Below are 26,346 nucleotides of genomic sequence, written 5' to 3' on the forward strand. Positions count from 1 at the left end.
ACTTCAGATGTGTGGGTTCTGGAGATCATAACCCACGGCTACTGTCTTCCCTTCCGGCAGAGGCCTCACGATCCACCAGGGAAGCTCTTTGAAGCGTCAAGATCCGCTCCTTTCACAGAAATCCTATCCCTGCTGGAGAAAGGAATCATAGAACTGGTGCTTGTAGCGGAGAGGAACAAGGGATGGTATTCCCTGATTTTTTGATCCCGAAAAAAGACTGGGAATTGAGACCCATCATGGACTTGCGTTGGCTGAACAAGCTCCTCAGGAAGGACACGTTCAAGATGGTAACTTTCTCAAGTCCTCCAGGCCCTTCAACTTCAGGATTGGTTGGTGTGTCTCGACCTCAGGATGCTTACTTTCATGTGCCGGTTCATCCCAAGCATAGGAAGTACCTGAGGTTCACGGTTGGCGACTCGCATTTTCAGTTTCGGGTCCTGCCGTTCGGATTGACCTCCGCCCCAAGGGTGTTCACCAAGCTGATGGTGGTGGTGGTGGCAGTGTATCTCAGGAAAGGGGGGATTAATGTCTACCCCTACCTGGACGATTGGTTGATCAGGGTGTGCTCTCCTGAGAAAGCCCTAGATCATCTGTCCATCACCTGACACTCCGTTCACAAGCTGGGCTTCTCCCTCAATTTAAAGAAGTCCCATTTGACACCTACCCAGCGGCTCCAATACATCGGAGCAGTGCTCGACACATCCCTGGGGCTGTGTTCGCCTCCCCAGATGAGGGCTCATCACATTCTGCAGATGGTGGACAAATTTCGTGGCGGCGGACGCTCTGAGCAGGCAGAGCACGGTCTCTCATGAGTTGGAGCTGGCTCAGGAAGTTCTGTTGGAGATCTTTGCCCTTTGGGGAACCCCACAAGTGGATCTCTTCGCCACCAGTGTCAACCGGAAGTGCGAAAGATTCTGCTCACGGGTATTTCCCCCAAGAGGAGCCTTAAGGGATGTGTTCGTAGTGGAGTGGTCCTTCCCACTGCTATACGCGTTTCCTCCAGTCCCCGTCATTCCACAAGTGTTGCGGAGGTTACAGAAGTTCGGTTCCCGAATGATCCTCATTGCTCAGATATGGGCCAGGAGAGGGGGGTACCCAGACCTTTTAGACATGTCCATCTGCCCTCCACGCCGTCTTCCCTACCGAGACGATCTGCTCTCACGGGATACGGGGAGGGTTCTCCATCCAGAATTCATGTCTCTCAGCCTTCGTGCTTGGTATCTGAAAGGTTGAGGTATAAGGATTGGGGGTGTTGCTTTCAGCCAGAAAGCCTGCAACGAAATCCCTGTACCGTTGCCATTTGAGAAAGTTCTGTGACTGGTTCAGGGTACAGAATGTGGATCTTTTCCAATGTTCCATTCCTTTGGTTTTGTCTTTTTTGCTTTCTTTAGCACATAAGGGCCTGCCCGTGGGTACCATTAAGGGTTACCTGGCGGCGCTGTCCATATTTAAGCGCTCGTCTGAGGAATGTTCCGATTTTAAGATCCCTTTGATTTCTCTGTTTCTAAAAGGGCTAACTAATGTGTTCCCACCGTCGCCATTCCAGGTGCTGGGATGGGATTGACTTTGGTTTTTGAAGTTCCTAATGGGAGCTCCGCAGGAGCCCTTACATTCTTGTCCGTTGAGACTGTTGTCCGTTAAAACTGTGTTTTTTGTTGCGGTTACTTCCGCACACAGAGCGAGTGAGTTGCAGGCACTTTCCGCCAGGCCACCCTTTACTGTGTTCCATAAGGACAGGGTTGTCCTAAGGGTGCAGCCTTCTTTTCTTCCAAAGGTTGTGTCGGAATTCCATTTGAGCCAGAAGATAACTCTTCCAGCGTTTTATCCTCCTCCACATCCTGGTAAGGAAGAGGAGTGGCTCCATAGGTTGGATCCTAGGAGAGCTTTAAGTTTCTATCTCTCATGGATGTCCCGGGTCAGAGTGGACGATCAGCTCTTTGTTTGGTATGCTGGAAAACGTCGGGGTCAGGCTGTTTCCAAGCAGACCTTGTCCAGATCGATCATTTTGACGATCTCTGAGTGTTACCGTTTGGCGGGAAAGGACCCTCCAGTGGGCTTGCGGGCTCACTCTACTAGTGGTGTGGCTTCCCCCACTGCTCTGAAGAGTGGTGTTCCTATTTGCAACATTTGTGAAGCAGCCACATGGGCCTCTGTCCATACCTTTGTGAGACACTATTCCTTGGACTCCATCCATGGGCTGGATTTGGCCTTTGATAAGGCAGTCCTCTATTCAGCCATTTGATTGGGCATTCTAAAATTCTAAATTCGTAAATTCTTTTCCCACCTCCATACGTTGGTACTGCTTTGGGAGTCTGTCATAGATGTGGAATACATCGGAGGACACAATCCCCTCCTAGAACAAGTTACTTACCTTATCTGGTAACGTTCTTTCAATGGGATCTTCCTCCGACGTATTGCACATCGCACCCTCCCAGCCTGCCCCTCTACAGAATATCTTATGCGATTGCAGCTTACGTTTCCGCAAGGCTTTCTGTAGTCATACTGGCAGGAGATTGGTGCCACATGTTCTGGGAAAAAACTACAACTGAGGCTACAGGCGCCGTGCGTCCTATATATAACATCCAGTGACGTTGACCCTCGATGGAGGCCCTCTAGGAACAACGTATCAACGTCATCGACGCAGGACGCTCTCTGGTGAAAATTTTCCCAAGCAGCACAGCTGTGGTCATTACCTGTCATAGATGTGGAATACGTTGGAGGAACATCCCGTTGAAAGAACGTTACCAGATAAGGTAAGTAACTTGTTTGTCTACATGAAGGAGCCACATGACCACTGCATCTACTGCCTATACCCTCATGACATCAATACATGTGACATGTGCAGGTCTTTCTCCACCAAAACCCTGCAAGACAGACACAGGAGACTTATGTTGCACCTAGAGGGGGGTCAGTTGTCTTTGGAGAAGCCGTTTACGAGCGGCAGTAAGGATAGGGACCCGCCGACCACCAGGCCATTGACGAAACCCCCATCGTCGACGACGACACTCCAAGCCTCGTCGTCAAAGTCAACTTCTACAAAACCGTCATCGACGAAGGCAGCTCATCACTCCTCGACTAAGCTCTTGTCCACGAAGATCTCGTCCACAAACCTCATCGACGGATAAGGGTCACCAAACAACTTCAAAGTCTTCATCCACGGAACCACTGTCCACAAAGCCATCGTCCAGAAGCCACCGTCAACAACACCACAAACTTCTTCATCTACAGAAGAAATAAGACCCAAAACGCCCCTCGCTGACGTCACGGATAAACCATCCAATGTGAGCAGTCTCCTCAAGCTTATGGGAGCAACGCCTCTGGTTTCAGAGGCTCCTGAACCACTTGGAGCACAATTATCTCCTTTAAAAGAGATGACAGAACTCCCTGACCTCATTCTTCAAGAGGAGTTCTCAGACACATATTTTCTTGGTGACCAACCTTTTCTCACCCACAAGGAAAATAGTCCTCCCTGGCAGCGGTCTACCGAGGTCAGTGCCGATCCTTATGACCCTGTGCTCATGGAATCGATGCGAAGGATCAAAGAGGAATTCAACAGACGGCAAGAAGAAAACAATAGGTCATCTCTGCCAAAAAAGTTGAGAACCCACCAGAGGGACATCTCAACTCGACATAGTACACCAAGTCACTCCCCTTCCAGGAGTAGACCACAGAAAAGAGCAAGATCGCCTGAGCCTCCACATAGTTCCAGGAGCAGAACGCTCAGTGCTTCACCGACAAGGGTCCCATCTCCATATGGGAGTCTGGGTCAAAGATACTGGCCACGCCATTATCCACACCTGCTCTGGTTTCAAGACCTGAAAAGAAATACAAGGTGCCATACTCAGCACCGCTTTGTCTAAGGGGTCATACTAAGCCAGACTCTTATCACTGTAGTGGTGGCAAGAAAAAAGTTAGCCATCGCTTCATCACCACTGTCAGCACCGCCAGACAAGGACGGTCGTAAGTTGGAAGCCATGGGTAGAAAAGTGTCTTCCTCAGCATCCCTCACTATTAGAGCGGGCAACGCGCTGGACACGACCGCTAGGTTTGACCGCGCGCTTTGGCATCGCATGTCCAAGCTGACCAAACATCTACCTGTGGATCTCCAGGAAAAAGCCAAGTCGATCATTGAAGACGGAGAAGCTACTTCAGATCACATGATCGATGCTGCAGTCGATGTGGCTGAGTCAGGATTCAGGCAGATGGCTCATGGCACTGTACTAAGGAGACAGGCCTGGATGAAAGCCGCAAATTTCAGACCTGGGGTGCAAGCACAAATACTGGACATGCCCTTTGATGGGCAGGAGTTATTTTGGAAGAAGGTCGAGGACCACCTAAAAGGAATAAAAACGGACACAGCTCGAGCCATCAGTTCCTTAACTGATAAATGTAGGGACCGTAGGTCTTTTCGCCCTTTTCGAGGCTCATCGTCAAAAGACAGAGGATATAATCGATCTTCCCATGGTCAAAAGACGCAAGGAAAGACATTTCAGGGCAACAGATACCAATCCTCCAACAAGTACTCCCAAAGAGGAAGACGCGGCTCTACCCAAGGTAAAGCCCAGAAAAAACAAAATTGACAGGTCGGTTCTTCCCCCTCAATGTCACTCCTGTGGGGGGGAGGAGTAAGCCAATTTTCCCAACGCTGGCAATCGATAACATCGAACAAGTGGGTGTTACAGGTGGTCTGCAAGGGTCACACCATAGAATTCCTAAACCAACCCCCATCCCTTGCTCCCACCCCTCGCAAAGTGCATATGCTAAAGCAAGTCATGTCCGAAGTTCAAAAATTACTGCACAAAGCAAGCAGTAGAACCAGTTCTTTACCCTCAGAAGGGAAAATGTTTCTACTCCCGTTTCTTTCTAATCAAGAAGAAAATGGTCAGTGGAGACCCATATTAGATTTGAGAGCACTCAACAAATACATCAAACGCATCATATTCAAGATGATTTCCCTGCAGGACGTCCTATTGTGGCTAAACAGAAACGACTTCCTAGCCACTCCGGACTTGGAGGACGCTTATTTCCACTTTCCAATTCATCATGCCCACAGACAGTTCCTCAGGTTTGCGGTAGGAGACCTGCATTTCCAATTCAGGGGGCTACCATTCGGGCTAAAGTCTGCACAGAGGGTGTTTACCAAATGCCTGGCGCCCGTTGCAGCAAAACTCAGAAGGATGGGAACTGAAGTCTTTCCATGTTTGGGCAACTGGTTGATAAGAGCCAACTCATCCAGTCACGCTCGATTGGCAGTTTCGAAAAACTATAAAACTTCTAAAAGGGTTAGGTTTTTCGATAAACATAAAATCCTGCCCAGTACCCAGCAAGACAGTTCTCTTCCTGGGGGCCGAGTACGACACTAGCATTCCCAGGGTAATAACATCGGCGGACAGAGGAACAGCTATCCTCCGCTCCACCTCATGGTTCCTAGAAAAAGGGACAACCACGGTGCGCTCTTTCAAATCCCTCCTGGGCATTCTGTCCTCAAGTATATTTCTCATACCAAATTGCAGACTTCGCATGAGACCAGTCCAGGAGGCCCTGGACCACCAATGGAAGCAAGCTACAGGTTCATGGGAGGATGTAGTCCAGATACCGACGACAGTACACAAAGCACTTTGGTGGAACACTCCGTGGAACTTGCTACAAGGAATGCCATTCCAGACACCAACATCTACTCAACTCTTAAGGACAGATGCGTCCCTTTCGGGCTGGGGAGCTCACCTAGCGGACCTCAAACCCAAGGGACTTGGTCAGATTAGGAGTCACAGCTCCACATCAATGTCTTGGAGCTCAGGGCGATACGGTGGGCTCTGAAAGCCTTCCTTACGGTAGTAGCTGGACAGGTACTGACCATACAAACGGACAATACAACCTCCATGCATTACACAAACAAGCAAGGGGGCACGAATCGGAGGTCTTGTCACAAGAAGCTCAACTGCTATGGGCATGGGCCTTACACCACAGAGTCCAAATCAGGGTGGGACATCTCCCGGGAGTGGACAATGTCCTAGCAGACACACTGAGCAGGAAGTACACGTCATCCCATGAATGGGAGCTAGACGAGAAGGAAGTCCAGCGGATTTTCTCCATATGGGGCCATCCACAGATCAACCTTTTTGCCACCAGAACCAACAGAAAATGCCAAGAATTCCCTCAAGTTACCCGGAACAGCACAGCAGGAGATGCTTTCTCAGTGGACTGGACAGGGAAATTCCTGTATGCCTTTCCCCCCATTCCACTCATAGCGAGAATTCTACGCAGAATGAATGAGCAGAATTGCTCCATGTTGCTAATAGCGCCGGACTGGGCGTGACAGATTTGGTACCTGACTCTACAGCATCTATCCCGATGTTCTCCAATTTGCCTCAAAGCGCATCAATATTTATTGACGCAACAGAACCACAAAGTCCTTCACCACGACCCAGCGAGCTTCTCCCTCAAGGCTTGGTTCCTGAGCAGCGTAGACTTATGAATCAATCTCCCGCCAGACTGCTGGGACATAATCAGGGCATCTAGAGCTCCCTGGACGAGAATCACCTACGTCCGGAAATTGACTTGTTTAAGTGGTGTGAGAGGTCTACAATTAACCCACTTACAGCTTCGGTCGAACAGATACTACCTTATTTATTACATTTGGCTAAGGCAGGGCTCTCACTGTCCTCCATCAAAGTTCACCTATCGGCCATGTCTGCATACACGACGACTCCATAAACAGTCATTACTCTCTCTTCCTGCTGTCAAGGTCTTCCTGAAGGGGTTGATGCGTACTTGGCCTCCTACGCCCTCACCAGTTCCTACCTGGAGTCTAAACATTGGGTTAACGGCTCTCATGGAACCCCCTTTCGAGCCCATTCACCGATGTGACATGAAATTCCTATCTTGGAGAACTGCCTTTTTGATAGCCATTATATCGGCCAGGATGACCAGTGAATTACAAGCTTTGTCTTCAGAACCTCCTTTTACCTTGTTTCAGAAGGACTGCGTCATTGTGAGAACACACCCTAAATTCCTTCCCAAGGTCTTATCTGAAATGACACTTGCAGACCGCATTGTCTTGCCATCCTTTTTCCAGAATCATACCTCTGAAGCAGAAAGAGCATTGCGTTCTCTAGATGTGGCTAGAGTTTTGAAATTTTCCTTATAGAACTAAGGAGTTCTGCTCCGCAAACCGACTGTTCATTGCCTTTTCTGGTCGCACAAAAGGACAGCATATCTCCAAACAAAGTTTGTCACAATGGGTCTCCTCTATGTATCACCCACTGTCATCAAGTGAAGGGTGACCCCCTTACCAAGCCGCCTTTGGCACACTCTACCAGAGGGAGAGCGGCATCGGCAGCATTTCACGCAGGGGTTATCTTGAAAGACATATGCAGAGCCGCTACCTGGAGCACTCTGCACACGTTTGCTAAACTTTACTGCCTGGCAGAAGATACCAACAAAGAATCTGCAGTTGGACAGGCAGTGCTCCGCCACCTCTTTGCATAAGGTAGGACCAGCCTCCTTTCCCGCCTTTCCCTGAGTATGTAACCGTTGGGTTGCTGTATGGCAAAGGTTTGTCAGAAATATTTTTTCTGCATTTATGCTTATATATGTATATATGATGGTGGCATGTTTTAACTGCTTGGTATTCTATTCAAGCATCTGAATCTGAAAGATCCAATGCTGGAGAAGACTTAGGTACTTACCTTTAACTGTATTTCTCCAGCATTGATATCTTTCATAAATTCACATGTGCCCACCTGCCTCCCCTGAGAGGCTGCTCCTACGCTTAGCATCCATCATACTGTAGTTCCTACGGTTCAAAATCTGAAGATGGCTGACTGGGGCGGAGCTTAAACCCTGTCACCTCATTGGTTGGGGCCATAAAGGACCAAAGTGAGGTGGAGGGGACTACACAATAGAATGGCCACAATGGGGTATTTACATGCATTCTCTATGGGATAATGGATGTATATTAAAACATTTTAATACTTACTTTTATCACCGAGGATTCCCAGTCTGACAATGGGGAATATTCAAGCATGTGAATCTATGAAAGATACTGATGCTGGAGAAATACAGTTACAGGTAAGTAACTAAGACTTCATGATCTCCAGAGCCTCTGAGCTGTTCCAGCGAGCGTCCAAGGAAACCAAGAAGGAGGGTTTCTTATATGAACTACGAGAGTCCCAGAGGAAGATGATCATGGCGGTACCTTTTCTGGGCGACATTTGGGAGGAGGGCCTGTCCCTCATGAAGAACCCATGCACAGCTCCAGCTAAGCGAGACAGGTGGGAGAAGTAGTACAGGGTGCCAGACTCCACACCCAAGTGCCAGAGGTCTCAACTGTTGCCGGACTCCGTAGTGTCGGCTGCTGCAAGGAAACATTTGGTTAACCCGGCCTCATCGTCCTCGGTTCCCACGGACTGCGAGGGAAAGAAGATGTACGTTATGGGTAAGAAGGTCATTTACAAGGCGGAATCCACAATCAAGGCGGCCAACACCCTGGCTATCTTGGCCCGGTACAACTGAGAGCTGTGGTACAATCTGGGCCCGTTCCTGGAGTTCCTCCCCGACAACAAGAAAATGGAAGCTCTCACCCTCTTTCAGTGAAGGGAAGTGATGTTCGACCATGCCATTTCGGTGGCAGTGGACATCACAGACACCGGTTTCCGGCAGATGGGGAACGGAATCTGCCTTCATTGACCAGGATGGTTGAAGGCCACTAACTTTCGTCAGGACATTCATGCGAAGGCCGTTCAGGCTGTACCATTCAGCTTGAATTCGCCCCCAAGAGTGTTTATAAAATGCCTGGCACCGGTGGTGGCCCATCTGCATCTACACGGCATACACGTATACCCATATCTGGACGATTGGCTGGTATGTGCCTGGTCTCAGGAACTGGCCGCCGACAAGCACATGAAGGAGACCGGACGACTGCTGACGGAGCTGCTATTCTCCGTAAACTATCCAAAGTCCTGCTTAACGTCATCGCAGAACACGCTGTTGCTCAGAACCAGACTCGACACAGTGACTTGCTTGGCGTCACCCTCGGATGAGAGATTAGCAGCCATTAAAGGAAAGGTGCAGAGACTGTCGTCGTCGAAAATGTCCACGGTGCGGCCCATCAAGTCGTTGCTGAGCATGATGTCCTCCATCTACCTCGTCCGTCTCTGCAGGTTGCAGATGCAACCCCTACAGGAATTCTTGCATGCACGTTGGATACAAGTATCCGGAAGTTTCGCTGACAAGATCCCTCTCAGCAAGGAGTTCCGGCGGGCGATACAGTGGTGGGTGCTACGCTCCCACTTCATCCTGCAACAGGTTTTCAAACCCCACCATACCAGTAGGCAGTCACCACGGATGTCTTTCTGGAAGTTTGGGGGGCTCACAATGGACGTCTACATGCTAGAGGCTCCCAGAGGAGAAGGATCTGCACATCAACATCCTGGAACTACGGGCAGTGTTCTGGGTCCTCAAGTCTTTCCTACCGTCACTGAAGGGCAAGGTGGTGAGGATCTTCACGGACAAAACTACCACCATGTTCTACATCATTAAGCAAGGGGGCACTCTTCCCCGGAAATCTCAAAGTAAATGCAGGACTTGTGGCACTGGGCCATCGGACAAGGGATGTTCCTTGCCCCACTCCATCTGGCAGGTGCCAAGAACACCATTTCAGGCTCCCTGGCAGGGAACTGCACTCTTGCCATGAGTGGGAACTTTGTCAGGATCAGGTGGGCCACCTATTCGTCAAATGGGGCAGACCCTCAATCGTTCTCTTTGCCACATTGGCAAATTCCAAATGCTAGAAGTTTTCTAGCAGATTCCACCAGCTGAGATGATTGGGGGATACGTTCTCCTTCCTGTGCGAAGGTCGGTTTCTGTACACGTTCCCTCTCCTGCTACGTGTCATCAACACACTCAGACAGTATTGATGCTAGATGATACTCATCCCCGGGTGTCCGAGGCATATTTGGTATCCAGTCCTTCTCAGCCTATCAGTGTCACCTCCAGTCAAGTTGCCGGTGTTTCCGGACATGCTCACCAGAGAGAGAGAGGCACAATCCTTCATCATGACCCAGGATCGCTGAGCCTGGCGGCATGGCTCCTGTAACCTTAGAGTTTGGAGTTTGAGTTACCATCGGACTGCAGGGATGTCCTCACCAAGGCCAGGGCATTGTTGACTCTGAAGTGCTACGGCTATAAGTGGAAGCGTTTTGCTACATGATGCCGGTCACAGATGATTACCCCTCTGAGGGTGACAGTACCACAGATTTTTCCATACTTGCTGTCCTTGGCAAAAGCTGGACTGGCTCACGCATCCATCAAGGTACATCTGGCGGCCATCGCACGCTACACCAGATCCCCGCGGATATCCTCGTCGTGGTCCCACAGACTCGTCAAGGAGTTTTTCAGGGGACTCTTTTGATCCTTCCCGCCGGTGAAGGCTTCTGCCTCGGCTTGGAACTCATTGTGGTTCTGACGTGGCTCATGGGGGCAGCTTTCGACCCTATGCATCAGACCACACTCGTTTCTCTCGTGGAAGACAGCTTTCCTTGTCGCCATCACCTCTGCTGGATGTGTGGGGGAGATCCATGCCCTATCCTGCAAGCAACCGTATCTGGCTTTCCACAAATCAAGGGTGATACTGTGTACATACCCCTCTTTCATGCCGAAGGTTCAGTTGGAATTCCATCTCAACGAGCATTTGGTGTTGCCGGTTTTCTTCCCGAAACCTTCGTCGCCGGCGGAGAGGGCCTTGCACACTCTGGATGTTGCTTGTGACACGCACAAAGAGTTTTCGCAATACTTATCAATTGTTTGTGAACATTGGTCCTGTAAACCTTGGAAAGACCTTGTCCAAGGCTTCCATTTCGTGGTGGCTCTCCGGCTGTTTCATGGACTGTCGTTGGCTGGTGAACCGACCGCTGCCTGGCCGTCCGAGAGCCCACTCCACCAGAGCGATTGCTGAGACTACGGCGTTCCTTTCTAGTGTGCCCCTGCTGGACATCTGCAGGGCTGCTATGTGTAGGACCATGTGCACCTTCACAATGTTCTACTGCGTCGACAGGGATTCCAGGAAGGAGTCAAGAGTCGGCCAGGCAGAGTGAGTCTGTTCCAGACATAAGAATTAATTGCTTCTGTTGAGCCTTGCCATCTCCCGTGGTTGTGTAATGTTGTACTGCTGTGTATTTGTTATTCATGAGTATGTGAATCCATGCCAGACTACATGCTGGAGAAGGTTTAAGTTACTTACCTGTAACTATTGTTCTCCAGCATGGATCTGGCATGGATTCACATGCAAACCCTCTCTCCGGCCCCTCTGCGGCTCTTCTTGATCATACTACCACTTTAGGTGCTTACCAAATTTGAAGATGGCTGCCAGAGGTGGGGCTTAATGAGAGGACTGTCATTGGATGGGGGCAGGATGACCCAGAGGACAGTGATTGGTTTAGAGGAGAAATACAGTTTTTTAAAGTGAAAGTGAAACTGTTTTTTCTTTTACTGAGGATTCCCAGCCTGACAGGGAATATTCATGAGCATGTAAATCCATGCCAGACCCATGCTTGAGAAAAATATTTCAGATAAGTAACTTAAACCATATATCTTAAAGTAAAAAATGATCACGTATCGGCATTCCATAGATTTTAACCAGGGTCATTGCTGGGATTTGATATCCATTTTAATGGTGAAATGTTAGGCAGACTCCTGTGCAGTGCCCTTAGGGACCACTACACACAATTAAGACTGCAAGTGGCGATACAAGTTCACCTTTGGTACAAGCGTGTACTACACTGTTAGAGTGGTAGCAGTAGCGGAGCAGCGAGACTTATCTCAAGAGCAAATGAGCAGTAGTAGAGATTACACAAAGGACCACAATTACTGTGATTCGAGCAAACACTGACTCAAGGTTTTTGGTTGAAAAGTAAAAATACATTTATTTCTAGACCATCTGTTTGCAAAACACTTCTCTTCTATTAAAGTAAAACCACACGTAAAATACACTACACACAACCAATTCTCTTTGTGCAGAACAAATCAAGGTAAGTACCTTATGATTTGACAGACTGGTGTTATGAAACAAAAGGCGTTACCGGGAATACATATGCGATCACTTTTTGACAGTAATGACAGTTCGGTCTTAGTAAAGATATGCGTATCCACGGGAAGAAATGTTACCGGAGTTAACACACTTAGCACCTGAGTTAACAAAAGACAGTTGGGGGCAAAAATCATAGGCAATACTTTTGTCAAGGCAGACGGAATCAGAGAACACTTTCTGACAAGAAGATAAGTCAATAGGCCTGTGCCAGTGTCAAGTGGAACCGGGTTCCTGTTGTCGAGGATCACACAGTCAGATAGTTCACGATTTCAAGATTGCCGGGAGTACTTGGCTATTGTCAACAGAGGCAGCTAAAGTAATAAGAGGGAAGGAAGACAAGGGCAAGCCTTGGAGGAGGAGAAAAGGGTTCACCCTAGTTCCTCGAAGCTGGACACAGTACCTTTATTCTTTGAAGAAGCTGGTGCTACAGCAGTTGTTCCTGGTAGTTGCCTGCAGACTCACGGTTCCTGTAGCTTCAGTTGTGGAGACAAGGACGACGTCTGGAGTGATCTGCACTACCCAGGGATGAGGCCAGCAGCAGCGACGGTGAATAAAAGGTGCGCTCCTTAAAAACATAAGAGGCTTTACAGATGGCTATCCGGACCACTACAGCAGTGTGCAGTGATTTCGACCACGAATAGGATCCTCTGGCTGTGAAAGTGAGCTGGTTGATCCCACCAGGCTCAAGGGAAGAAGACTCCGGACTGAATTTTCTCTTGTCGTTGAAGGGTAGATAGCTCAGGACTGCAGCAGGGCTTCACCGAGACTCGGTAGTTGCGGCAGCCGTCTTATTCTCCGCTTCTCTTCGGTTCCTTGCAGTTCCAGTGCCGACTCTGACTTCCAGCCCAATAGTCCTGCCTTTTCTGCGAAAATCCCCCATTCACACAGCCTGGCTGTCAATCACACAGCAGGGGGGTTGTCCGGCCCGGACAACCACCTTAGCCAATCATGCCAAAGTGCAACTTGGGTTTCCAAGTATACCCTGTGCAGGGGGTGACTACACCCCTCCCTCACACACAGCCCACCTACACCCAGGCGCCAAAAGGGGGGCTTCTTGGAAGAAGCCTGCCAAAAGACGGTGAACAAAGAAGGCAAACCTGGTTTACTGCGCAAAGTAAAACACAAGAAGGACTTTAACAAAAAGAAATGGCGAATAAACCTGACCGGAGCCAAAAGAAAGAGCATTTGGTCAAGCGGGTTTATGTTCGAGGCTATTATGATAGCCTGGAACAGTACTACGTTTATATAATATAAAAGCGGTAGAAAGGTTAGGGTAGATACCACTACCACCAGCCAAGTCTGAATGCTAAAAGAGCAAAACAAAGCTCCGAGAGGCACAGACAAAAAGGGATAGGAGTTAACCCTTTCCAGTACACCATGTAAGATGGGATGTACTGGGTCTGTAGTTTTAAATTACTATGTAAAGTAAATGGCAACTTTACCTGTTTTCTGGGGGACAGTAGTCAGCCCCAGAAAATTGAGTCAGGGGGAAGTCTCAAAGACAACCCGGTGTTACTGCACGGAAGGTGCTGTGTAACACACATGAAAAGTGGGGTTCATGGAGTGGTGTCCTCCAGAGCCCACGATTACACAAACAGTAAAAATACACATGGCAAAACACATGTAAGAGTGGGAAAAAGGCTCACACTCTTACCAAGTGTAACAATAAACTCCAGAAATCCAGCAAAGCTGCTGAGGGGCTCACTAGGTGAGGTAAATTAGCCATAGAATGAGAATTCTCCCTAACATGAAAGACTACTAATCTGTAGAATCCACCTCTGTAACGTAAGTGTAATAAATAATCTGTGACCTGGAAAAGCATACATCTCATAGTAAAATGTTTCTGTTTGTGTTTTACGAAGCAGTCGTGTTAACATATTTATTGTTTGTGTACCTTTTCATTGCAGATATTTAGAAGTGGAATGGGAAGTCAGGAAAGGGAGTAAAAGGAGTTTTTCCAAAGACGTCATGAAAGGTTCAAATCCCAGAGTGCCACAACAGAACAACTTTAGTGACTGTGGGGTGTACATTTTGCAGTATGTGGAAAGCTTTTTTGAGGTAAGTTAACTCTAGCTTTTATGTTACACTAATGTGTATTAATCCTCAAAATATATGCAAAGTTAAGTGACTAACGGCCTCAATGTAAACTCTGCTCTACAAATGTCTTCAAAATAAACACTCAACTTTACAAAACAGTGACAATAAGCTGGCTTTTATTTCTCATAAAAGGTGGAGCTCAATACACTATGCTAGCTCATCCATGCATCTCAATTAAATCCCTTCACTTCGTGGAGCAGGGTCACCATATACCATTCCTCTGACCTGGGTAGGTGAACCAAGCTCTTTGTAGATTTCAACAAGCAAGGAGCCCCTACAATGTGACCCGAGTACATATGAAGTCATTAATGAGTAGCGAACAACCACTGTGATAGATTCTTCTGAGGTGTTCAAAGTGGCATCTGATAGATAACGAGAATGAAGTTGAAAGCTATCCCTACATGTTATGTATGCTCCCGTCTCCATCCACTGTTCTACCCGCATGGTGTAGCATTGCACAGGTAGTATAGAGGCGAGGCATAAGTGAAAAATGCTGTATTGCCCTGTAGTAATGTCAGATTAATTCCAGAATTCTCTTCCATGAAGTTACAGTAGGACGATACAGCATTCAGAAAGGGAAATAGTTGCTAATATTTTCCTATGTAAACTATACACAACAATTTAATATCGCCCCACTACTAATTTAAATAACATGTTTCTAGCTTACAAACTACACATTGACTAAATCTTGTTCCATGGTGATTTAAGACCAAGCTTCAAGCAAGATAACTGCTGAAACGTAAGTGCTCACCTCACGTGCATTAAAGTAACACCAAAACATGTTTCTGATGCTTGTTAATCTGCTTAGAATCACATGCTGTGCATATGGTCCTACATCCAGTGGTAACCGCAGAGTATTGCATCTTGTCTTTCGGAGACCGAAAGTGGACGTCGGCATAGGCGTGTTTGTAACACTATCCCTATCGTGACGTGTAGTGTACCCAAAATCCCTCACGTGCCGAGGTCCCTCAGATTGTTTTTTTCCACCTAGATAACTAGTCACCCCATTGCAGAGCTCTTCATAAGAGACATTGTTTATCCTTGTTTACCGACTTTGGCGGTTATTTCCCCTAAAGTCACTTTGACAGTGCTTCAAATACTACGACGAAGACACCTTTCGCTATGGAAAGGACTCCATTTCGGTTTTGTCCCTCTTGCAGGGTCAGATACCCGTGGAAGGACGAGCACGATAAGTGCAATAATTGTCTGCCCCATGACCATGACGAAGCGCGGTGCGCGGCTTGTAGACTCCTTTGACCTAAAACACTTAAGGAGCGCTGCGTTAAACAGTGGGCGGCCTACGGCATGTCGCGGGCTGGATATTTTTCCCCCACCGCCGCACCCACCGAAAGTGACGGGGGCACTAGTGATGACCAAGCATCCGTATCGGATGCCATTGACCTTACAACGGACACTTCTAGGTCTGCCATGCCCGTCCTCTACCCCTCCAGGCCTGACGGAAGTCACGTTACGGGGACAACACCCGGCGAGAGGGGCGTACGAAAAGCACACACTAAACACACAACCCCTTCCCCGGTTTCGTGGAAAGGGTGAAGGCGCCAACAGGACCACAGAAAAATTCAACAGAATCCTCTTATCTTGAAGATCAACAGCCTTCCCCCGCATCCGCAGTAGCGTCTTGCGACTGGACCTTCGAAAATTAAGGGCGCTACCTCCAAATCACATTTGGCTGGTGAAGCGCGCTCAACTGACGCTACGACGCCCCTTAAGGCCCTGGTAGGACAAAAATCTACCGCTAGGCCTCCTAGTCAATCGGTAGGCCTCCTAGTCGTACGGCACGTCCGGGTTCGCCGGACATCGCTGAAAGCATCGTCGACAAAACGCAAGGAGCGTGCTGCGGACACGTATAAAGATACGCCACAGCACCCTGTTGCTCACGAAGACTAAGAAGACAGTTAGGAGCCTTTGTCTAGCACTATTAGTAATACATTTCGCCGCCAAAGGCAAGAAAATGGATTTTCCACCTTTTGCACCTTCTGGTTCGTCCAAATGGACCAGGGAAAAATGTTAAGGGTGCCTGGACTGCTTGGAAAGGATTGTCCCTTTCAGAGCACCCTACACCCTACTTTCTGTGTCAACCTTAAAGTTTCCCAGAAATTTAGAGTCTTCTCAGGATCATTTCACTTCCATCCACTGTGAAGATCAATTTCAAATGGACACATATCAAGACATTTATGATGAGGGAGAAGATTCTACCTTCCTACAGGACTACACTGCAGATGACAAGGCGGATGCCACGGTCAACTGGGAGGACACTCATCAAGCTGAGACGGAGCCGTGGGCACTCTACTCACAATCAGGACACATATGTCCTGTATGTGGACTCCCCTCCTTCCACTCCGGCCTGCCAGGCTTCACCAGTAGACAATCAGATGGCCTTTAATGCCATCTTAAGGAACGTAGCCGATTACTTTCAAATCGCCACTCAAGAAGCCATACCTGAACAAGATTTTGTGGAGGACATTCTTAAAGAAAAACCCATTCCTCTCCTAAACTCCATTAAAAGGAGATTGGCTCCTTCTCTTGTCACACCAGACCAGGGCAGTAAATCCAAGGGTGGAGAATTTATTTTGGCCATCGCCTACTGATGCTCAATATATTAAAGGCCACGCTACCCCCGTTCCCTACTGGTTACCACCACCCGGAAACGGGTGGGAGTACCCCTTGCTACGGGAGAGACACCTCCCGATAAGGAGTCAAAAAGATATGCCTTTGGTAAACGTATTACCATGGCAACTGCCTTTACCAGGCACATAGCAAACAACACCACGTTGCTTGCCAGTTAAGCCGATGTGCAATGGAACCTTATACAAGAAGGTCTCCAGAGGTACCTGACCCCGGAAAAACCAAATTACTCGCCATCGTGGCCGAGGGCAGGCAAGTCAACCAAAATGTTTTAAAGAACACTCTGGATCCTGCAGAGATGGCAGGAGGATCCCTGGCTCAGGGCACACTGCTTAAACATCACACACTTGGCTCTCAAACTCGGGCTTCAAGCCGGAGACCCAAGCAGCAATTAACAAACCTATCGAAGAGTCCAATCTCTTTGGTAAAGCAGTCGATGAGGCTTTGGAGACTGCCAAAAAAGAGCATGAGACTCAAGTCCCTGCAACAAATCACACAAAAACCCTCCCCCCAAAACATTTGGATGTGGGCTCTCAAACACAAGATGGTCCTGTCGATCTTCTGACAGACGTGCTCAACGGAGATTTCCCACTGCACTTAGAATACGAATGGCATCTACACGAAGACCTCGTCTTCAACGTCTTCGCAGAATGTGGCTTCCCAGAGATAGACTTGTTTGCTACTCAGGAGAACGCCCAATGCCAAGACTACGCCTCCAGGTATCCCCAGAACCGCTCCAAGGGGAACGGACTCTGGATAGCATGGTCATGGAAATTTCTCTACGCTTCAACCCCCTAACCCTCCGACTCCCCTTCTCAACAAGATAGTGCGCAAGATGCACCAGGAACCAGTTACCATGATGCTGGTGGCCCCCATGTGGGCCTGCCAACCCTGGTTCGCTCGCCCCCATGTGGGCCTGCCAACCCTGGTTCGCTCATGTAATGGAGATGTTCCTCTCCCCCCCTCCCTGTGAAACTACCCTGCCCGTACAACCTGTCTCAGGACGGGGGTGGGGGAGTCACTACACCCATGCCTGCAAACTCTGAATTTAGCGGCCTGGCTCCTGAGGTCATAGAGTTTGGACACCTTCAACTGCCTCAGAGATGCATGAACATACTCAGGGAAGCTAGGAAACCTAACACGCGCAACTGCTATTCCAGTAAATGGAAACGCTTTGTCATCTGGTGTAATACCAAGGGCATCAATCCTATCAATTGTTCTCCTACACACATTGTGCTGTACCTAAGCCATTTGTTAGACTCAGGACTGGTCTTCAATTCCCTAAAGGTTCATCTAGCTGCTCTCTCAGCCTACACTACATCACAACAGAAAGTGTTGTGGTGGAAAATACCTGTTATTAAGGCTTTTAAGGAAGGGGTTAAGAGGATTCATCCCCCCATTTCTCACCCAGCTCCTGGATGGACTCTAAATGTGGTTTTAACCAGACGCATTGGATCTCCCTTTGAGGCAATGCATTAAGCAAGTCTAAAAGACCTTACTTACAAGACGCCCTTCCTGGTTGCTATCACTTCTATCAGAAGGGTTAGTGAACTACAGGCCCTTTCAGTTCTAGACTCTTTTGTTACAGTCCACAGAGATAAAGTGGTTTTGCGCTCTCATCCTAGATATGCGCCTAAATACATTTCACAGTTCCATGTGAACCAATCAATTGAACTACCCACTTTCTTCCAGAATCCCACTAACATGGCAGAAAGAAGTCTACATACACTAGATGTGCGTAGGGCAGTCATGTTTTACCTGGAGAGAACAAAACCACTGAGGAAGACAAACTAGTGGCAGCTGGTAGAGAAGGGGATCCTGTCTCTAAATCGGCTATCTCAAGGTGGATTGTAAAATGCATCACACTATGTTTCTCTCTTGCTAAGAGAGAACTGCCCTTCAAGCACATTCTACTCGAGGCACTGGGGCTTCCATAGCTTTCATTGCAAATGTAACCCCTTGAGTCTGTTTGCACAGCGGCATCCTGGAGTTCTGTACACACCTTTACAAAACACTATTGCCTAGACACTCATTCTAGATCTGATTCTCAGGTGGAACAAGCAGTATTAAGACATCATTTCACTACTGTTCCTTCTCACTGCCCACCGCCAACTCTGGGTACTGCTCGCTAGTCTATGCACAGAATGTGATTCTAAGCAGATGAACAAGCATCAGAAACATGTATTACTCCTGTAATAGCATTTCTGATGATTGTATCTGCTTAGATTCACATGCGCCCTCCCTGCCTCCCCGCTCCTGGTGGAAGGAACATAGACGTCTTACTACTTTGGCTCTTTATTTACTCACTCACAATAAATTGGGGCTCCCTCATAGCAGAAAAAATACAATCGGGGGGACTTCGGCATGTGAGGGATTTTGGATACACTACACGTCACAATAGGGATAGTGTTACAGACAAGCCTATGCCGACGTCCCCTTTCAGTCCCCGAAAGACAAGATGCAATGCTCTGGGGTTTTCACTGGATATCGGACCATATGCACAGCATGTGAATCTAAGCAGATTAACAAGCATCAGAAATGCTATTACGGTGAGTAATGCATGTCAATCATACAGAATATGCAGAAAAAAGTACTTCTCACATGGACAAGTAACATCAGTTGAGGAGTAGCCTCCTTGTCCAAACCCATGATGGGCAACCATTTGTACAGTTTGTAGTACCTTTACACTTCATAGTTTCTCAAAAACAAAAAGTAAAGCCCCTTCTACGCTAGGGGTTTCCTTCACACCAGAGCTCTCTCGGCACACATCCCTCTGACCCCCCCCCCCCTTACATAGTCTGCTTGATGCATCTTTTCTCAGCAATTTTTGGGAAACAATCTGTGTCCTGGCCTTCCAATTAGAACCCCATTCTCACTCTCTTCTGACTAAAAGTAGAGTCAGGTTTACATTAACATAGCACCAACTCAGACATAGGTCTCCAAAACCTGCTTTAGGTAAAGTTATTTCATACACACTCAACTGCATCTCCCCCAATATCTCCACCTTTCAGTCTCTCCACTAAGGACCCACACTGTTCATATAGGAACCTCCACTCGCCACTGAATTTCCCTTCTGAAACATTCTCAACATGCGTTTCTTGAAAACTGTCAGAACTATCTTTGCTCGCTTACCAAGCAATGGCACTCATTTACATTTTACGGTAAGCCAAGAAAAGATACTTCATGCCACTACTAAGAATAGTTTATGGTTGACATGTTCCTCCCACTATTTTCCTTGCTCAGTCCCTGGTAGAATCTTCATGCACGCCACCCTGTTAATTAGCCCTACTGCTTTCCAAGGTGTAGAACTATTTGGCCTCTTTATATCTCAGTCATTACCTGCCATCTTCAACCGAAAAACGTACCCTTGCCTAACAAGTAAAATACTGCTGCTTGTACTGTTATGGCCTTCCTTTTAATTTTGGGATTTCCTCCTTCTCTCAAATATCCTTTCAATCAGTACTCTGAGCCATTGCTCTATCTGCACAATAAAGGTACTCAATGTGAGGGGTCTTACTACATTAATGTTCTGACCCAACCTTTATTTTTTTTTACTTTCATTTTTTTCAACCAAGAAAATCTGTCATTGATGCATATCAAGAATTGTCCCTGGACCTAATATGATAGCAACCTTTTCTGTTTCCTCCACCCTCCCATTACTGTTTTTCCCTCCCCACCACCCCTCCAGCACTATCTGAAATGTCGTCAGGCCTAGTATGATATTCGCTTGTTTTGTTCCTCCCCGCCCTTTCTGCACCCCTCTCCCTCACCTTTTGTTTTTCTCCGGCTCTACCAGAAATGTCGTCAGGCCTAGTACGGTACTCGCCTGTCCGTTTCCATTTCCTTCCCACTCTCCCCCTCCCATCCTTATCTATGTCTTAGCTCTTGCACTATCTGAAATGTCGTCATGCCGAGTACGACAGTTAATTTCACATCCTTACTGTTCATGGCCTGTAAGAATGCGGTTGTATTTTCCCTTGTTCCCTCCCTTGCCTTGAAGCGCTTTGAAACACATTGTGTATAGGCGCTATATAAATAAACTATCATATCATATTTATTGCGCTTAACTTTGCATATTTTTGTCTTTTGTTCATTTTGATCTTTTAGAGAAGACTAATCTGCTGCCGTACATCTGCTTCCGGCCACTCTTGGACACAGTAGCATGTATCGTCAAAACAAAAGGCATTTCAGACATACCCCATTTCTGTGCATGTAAAAGGGAACTTGAGCAAAGACCTTCATCTTCTGGGTCTTATATACACCTACATCCTGTTGTTGCCAGGGGCTTGGTTGTGTATGCAGTCGTTTCAGTGGCTGCTTTGAAATCAGTGGGCCCAGTTTCGGTGTGACAACCCTCATCCCCAACAAACCATTGTGAAGGACACTTCCCCCCAGTGGTTTGGGTAGCCATCTGCTAGACCGAACTGTGAGCTGCCTTTTGTTCCTGACCAATGCTTGGCAACACACAAACCTACTGGAACTTCAGGCCATCAGTGACGTTTCTGCCCTCCTTTCAGAGTGCTTGAATTCTAATCTTGATGGACTGCATTACCTCCATAAACAGGGTGGTGTAGGATTAAATGGTAGCAATGAGATGGATATTTGCTCTGAAGAGCGTCTTCCTGCCAACTACCAATTTTGCAGCAACAAAGAATGTTGCTGCGGATGCTTTGTGCAGGCATATGTCAAACAGTTGGCATAGAATTTCGGATGGTGCATGGACCCTTGCTCTGTCCAACCTCCTCTGCACTGTGAAAGGAGTATCCTGCTGCTATTTGGGTCTTTGAAAGGACTTTGAGCAAGGCTGTTTTTTCACTGTCCCCACCGTGATTTCATTTTTGGGGTGATTATTTAACTAATTTCCATCACATCAGTTTATTGTTCCTGCATGGGATTTGAATCTTGTTCTTATATCACTTATGGTGCCTCCATCTGAACCTTTACATTCATGTTCCTTGTGATGGCTGAACTTGAAGGTGATTTTCTTTGTTGCTATCACCTCCAGTAGACTGGTCTGAGCTCCAGGCACTATTGGTTAAACCTCTCTACATTATTTTTTCCAAAGAGAAAGGGTACTCTGAGGCAGAGGGAGGCTTTCCTTCCCAAGATGGTGTAGGAATGTAAGCTGGTCCACCTTCCTGTTTTCTTTCCTTCAGCTCACCATACTAGGACAGAGTAGCAATTTCACCAACTTGTCCCAAGAGGGTGCTCTGTCACCACACCTCTCGACAACAGACATCAAGGATGGGGACCAGCTCTTTGTGAGTTATGCTGATTCCCGTGCATGACAGGCTGGTTGTAAGCATACCCTGTCGAGGGGGATTGTCCTCTGAATTGGAGTGCTAAGATTTCACAATGAAAAAAGTGGCAGATGACCTTGGGGGTCATTCAACCAAGGGTCTGGCAGCTACCTCTGTATTGCCAAGGCATGTCCCTGTGCTAGACATCCTTCAGACGGCTATATGGGCTTCTTTGCATATGTTTGCCAAACATCATTGATGGCTTCTTTGTCAGCACAAAATGCTTGTTTTGGTCCAACGCTCCTCCAGAATTTCCTGTTATAAGGGATGTTTCTTGTTCATCTTCCTCCTCCTAGGTTTGCACTGCTATGGGAGTGCATCTACGATGAGCCTTCAGTGGGAGGAAGGATTACATTAGAAGAACCATTTTCTTACCTCTCTAAAAAAAGAAATTAGATGAGTTGGTTGTTCCTCCCACAGATTCCTCAACACCATGTCAACCTGCCTGTCTTGATGGATAGCTTGTACACCTGCTGTTCTGCGGTCCTTCAGCTGATGAGTGTTAGGGAAATGGGCATTACCTGAAGTCATAGGGTGTAGCTGGCTCCATATGTTCTGGCCCGGCATCGTATCTGGCTAGAGGGGTATGCAACGGATCTGCGATGCACTGATATGGAGCCACACTGGCAACCCTTTTCCCCCCTGCCCACAGGCTAAGATATGTTTCTGAGACAACTGGTGCTAGAAAAGATGCATCAAAGATGTTTAATCTTTTTGAGGAAGTACCAATTCATCAGACAGAACATTACCTAGAGGCAAGTAATGTGTTCTTCTGGTAACATATGATCTTTAGCCATTTGAAGATGGAGGGCGTGGGCACTTTGCAGACAAATTCTTTGAACAGGGCATAGGCTGCCTTAATCTGAATTTTGACCATTGGGTCACCAATACCATGACATCTCTCTATAGCTTGATTTTCTTTGAAGCTGCTTCCTACGTCTTTGCCTAGGCTCGCACACGATTGCAAAGGCAGGGAATACCTGGGGATTACTTGGTGTCCAAGTACAACAAAGCCAAACATGATTGATAGAAAAGGGCCCTACTGATACTCTCCAGCCATTTAACTGTGCATTTCTGACACTATCCGCTTCTGTATCTGAAAACTGCCTTGGAGGTTAACAATTTGCCCACGATGCACAGGCCTGCTCCTTTCAGCTCTGCATTTCTGTCCATCCACCCTACTCATGAGAGATTCAGGGGGCCTATACTGACTTGGTTGTTGACGCTGCCAGCTGGTTTGGACACTGAGAACTACGTGATGCGCTCAATGGGCTCGGGTCCCATTGTCAAAAGGCTTTCATGGTTACATACTTCTCAGTTTGAACCTTGGGTCCAGGCGAAATATTTGAACAAGCCCTTCAACAGAGCCGGTTTTGCTCCTAGGTCAGTAAGCCGTTGGAAAGGTTGAAGGCTTCAAAGGCCAGAGCCAAGATGGCAGATCAACAGCCCTCCAGATCCTTTGCCAGTGGATCATCTTTCGTACCTTCCCTTCCTCTGCCCACACTGTCCGCCAGAAAAAAAGCCCTCTGCATGCCCTTGTGTTCACTTCAGAGACTTTGCTATAACCATTACATTCTTTTTTTGGTACCAAAAAAGGAAGAGGGTTGCATGCAACTTGATCCCGATTTACAGCTACTGAACTTGAGCACGTGCTTAAGGAATATCAAGATGGTCACTCTTGCCTAGGTACTTCAGTACCTAGACCTTCAGCACTAGCTTGTGCCCCTGGGCCTTCGGGACGAATAATTTCAAGTGCTGATCCATCTGAAGCACAGTAAGTTCCTGATATTTGTAGTTGGGAATGCCACTACCAGTTTGTGGTCCTCTCCTTTTTCCTGTCGCCAGGCTCGAGGGGTTTCACCAATCTCTTGCCTATGATGACCGCCTGTCTCTTTACTGGATAATTTGGGCACACTTCCGTAGTCTCTCTGCCAGCTGTACCAAGCATGCCTATCTGCTTCACTGCTTGGGCTTTTCCCTCCACTTCAGAAAGTTCCCTTCCACCTAATTTGACCCTCTTGTTCGTTGGGGTGATTCTGGACCCACATGTTGAGAAGACTTTTCCTGCTGAAAACTTATCAACTTGGAGCAACATATACAATTACAGTTGAAGATCCAAGCCTGTGCCTTTCTTTACATTCTGGGTCTCCTAGCCTGCTGTATATTTGTTATGCCATGTGCAATGTTGTGCCTTTTTAAAAAAACGTTATTTATTTCATCCGGACAGAGTGAAATGAAACCAAACATTTAAGTCACTGCACGAAGGTTCTATCGCAAATTCCCCAATCCGACCCCCTCCAATTTGCACAGCTTCAGAACAAAGTTCTCCCACATCTTCTGAAACCCTCCACTTCCTGCGTTCCCTTTTATAGCAAGGCAAGATATTTTTAAAGGTTTGTTTATATTTCCCTGGAAGCATGTTGTTAACATGGTTGATAAAAGGGAGCCAGATTGCTACATACAATGAATATTTCCCCAATGACAATACCTTAATTTTCTCTGAAGCAAGGATCTCCTTGATTTTTCTCCACCACATCGGTATAATCGCACCTTGGGGGCAGGCCTCCGACAAGGTCCGTACCACACCTTTTTACGCATGAAAATCTCATAAATACGACAGTTTTATTATTTTTCTGTGTAGATTTACACACAAGTTTAGGGCAGTGCAAAGGTCCGGTTACTTTACAGAAACCAAAACGCTTCTTTTGATTTTTATCTACCTGGATGTCATTGCAAGCCACGGAGAAAGTCCTCTGAAGCAGAATGTATTTCTCTGAAGTCTTTCAAAAAAGAAACTGCATGCAGTGATAAAAGGAATGGTTTCTTTCCATTCGGCTTCTGCTGTGTTGTGTGTAGATGCTCATGGAGCAAACAGAAGCACACTGCATATTTATTTTCTTAGCATTTTAGGATTGTATAATTAATAAGATGGGAAACTAAGCTGCAATTGAGAATTAATCTTTTGTGACAAATGATGCTATTTTCTCCAGTGAAAGCAAGCCAGTATTGCACAATTGTATTTTTCAGAGTTCCTGTGCTGTGTGCATAACCATGCGGAGGCAGATCATTTAAACTTATAATTTAATTTACACTCTTATAAAAACAGTGTGTAAAATGATGATTATGCACGGTCTAGTTTACATCCATTCAACCTTACCGTCATTGGGGTACATTAGTATAAATGGTCAGTGGCAGCAGAGACTTTGCTTAAGGGTGAGTGATTGTCATTGCACCAATCACAGGTGTCATAGCCTCTCAAACCTTCAAGACTACAATTAAAACATCCAAAACCTGACTTTCCAGGATGTGCAAGCACTGTTAAAAAAACAAACAAATGAAAATTACATTTGTAATTGAATTAGAAACTCAGCAAAACTTGTCCCTTTGATAATCCAGATAGGTATGTAACTTTATGTAGCGCTTCATACATGGTTCGTCCAACATCTAGGCACTGTGATTATTATGCCTCGGTCGATACTCTGTTTACAATCTCTGAAGGATGTTAGCCAATAAGATCGGTCAGCCGGTTGAGCGCTCGTTTCTGCGATCTGTGTGTGATCTGTAGGTTATAGGTCCGAATCCTGGCAAGGCCAACTCATCCTTTCGAAGGTCATTAAAGGACTACCGACTTCGGTTTGGTGATAATTGTGATAAATATGTTCTATGTACAGCGCTTTGCCAAAAGCACTATATAAATAACCATTAGATTAGGTATAGAATTTAGCATGGAGTCCTTGCCTCTGCACTGTTTTATCATAACATTGGCATACCACTAGGTAGTAATAGCTCCAGGAAATGAGGACTTTCATTAAACATCAAAAGACAATTCTGCTATCGAACGTCAAAACACACTATACAAACAATTCATGTTTCGTTTACTATGTAATTGGCTATGATTTTCTGTTTTCAACATTTAAATATATACATGAGAGATCAAATGGCCAGACCTTCGAGAAATAATGAAAGGTGTTGTTGGAGAGAATTCTCAGGAATGTGCCAATTCCCTCTACCTTAGATACCCCCAGCAACTTTGCTGGATTTTGAGGACTTGATTTTTTTTAACCTGGAGAGAGTGAGACCCTTTTTCCCACTCTCTCATGTATTTTAATATGATTTTTGTACTCTGTTTCTTTTGGTTGTAGATTCTGACAAACTCCATAGGCATTGTCTTTTAAATTGTGTCACACAGCACCTTCAGTGCAGTGTCACAGGAAAGTC

At 46.9% G+C, this 26,346-nt stretch overlaps 1 protein-coding gene across 4 annotated transcripts in view; it reads left to right on the forward strand.

Moving 5' to 3' along the window:
- SENP6 (SUMO specific peptidase 6) overlaps positions 1 to 26,346 on the forward strand; it is a 2,017,494-nt gene that overhangs the window by 1,973,417 nt on the left and 17,731 nt on the right. For all 4 annotated transcript variants that reach the window (XM_069606272.1, XM_069606273.1, XM_069606275.1 and 1 more), the window contains one exon: positions 13,993 to 14,143. In XM_069606272.1, coding sequence (XP_069462373.1) covers positions 13,993 to 14,143 — 151 coding nt within the window. The remainder of the gene's footprint in view (positions 1 to 13,992; positions 14,144 to 26,346) is intronic.

Source organism: Ambystoma mexicanum, chromosome 4p, assembly GCF_040938575.1.
Source record: "Ambystoma mexicanum isolate Mex_15411 chromosome 4p, UKY_AmexF1_1, whole genome shotgun sequence".
Taxonomy (NCBI): Eukaryota; Metazoa; Chordata; class Amphibia; order Caudata; family Ambystomatidae; genus Ambystoma; species Ambystoma mexicanum.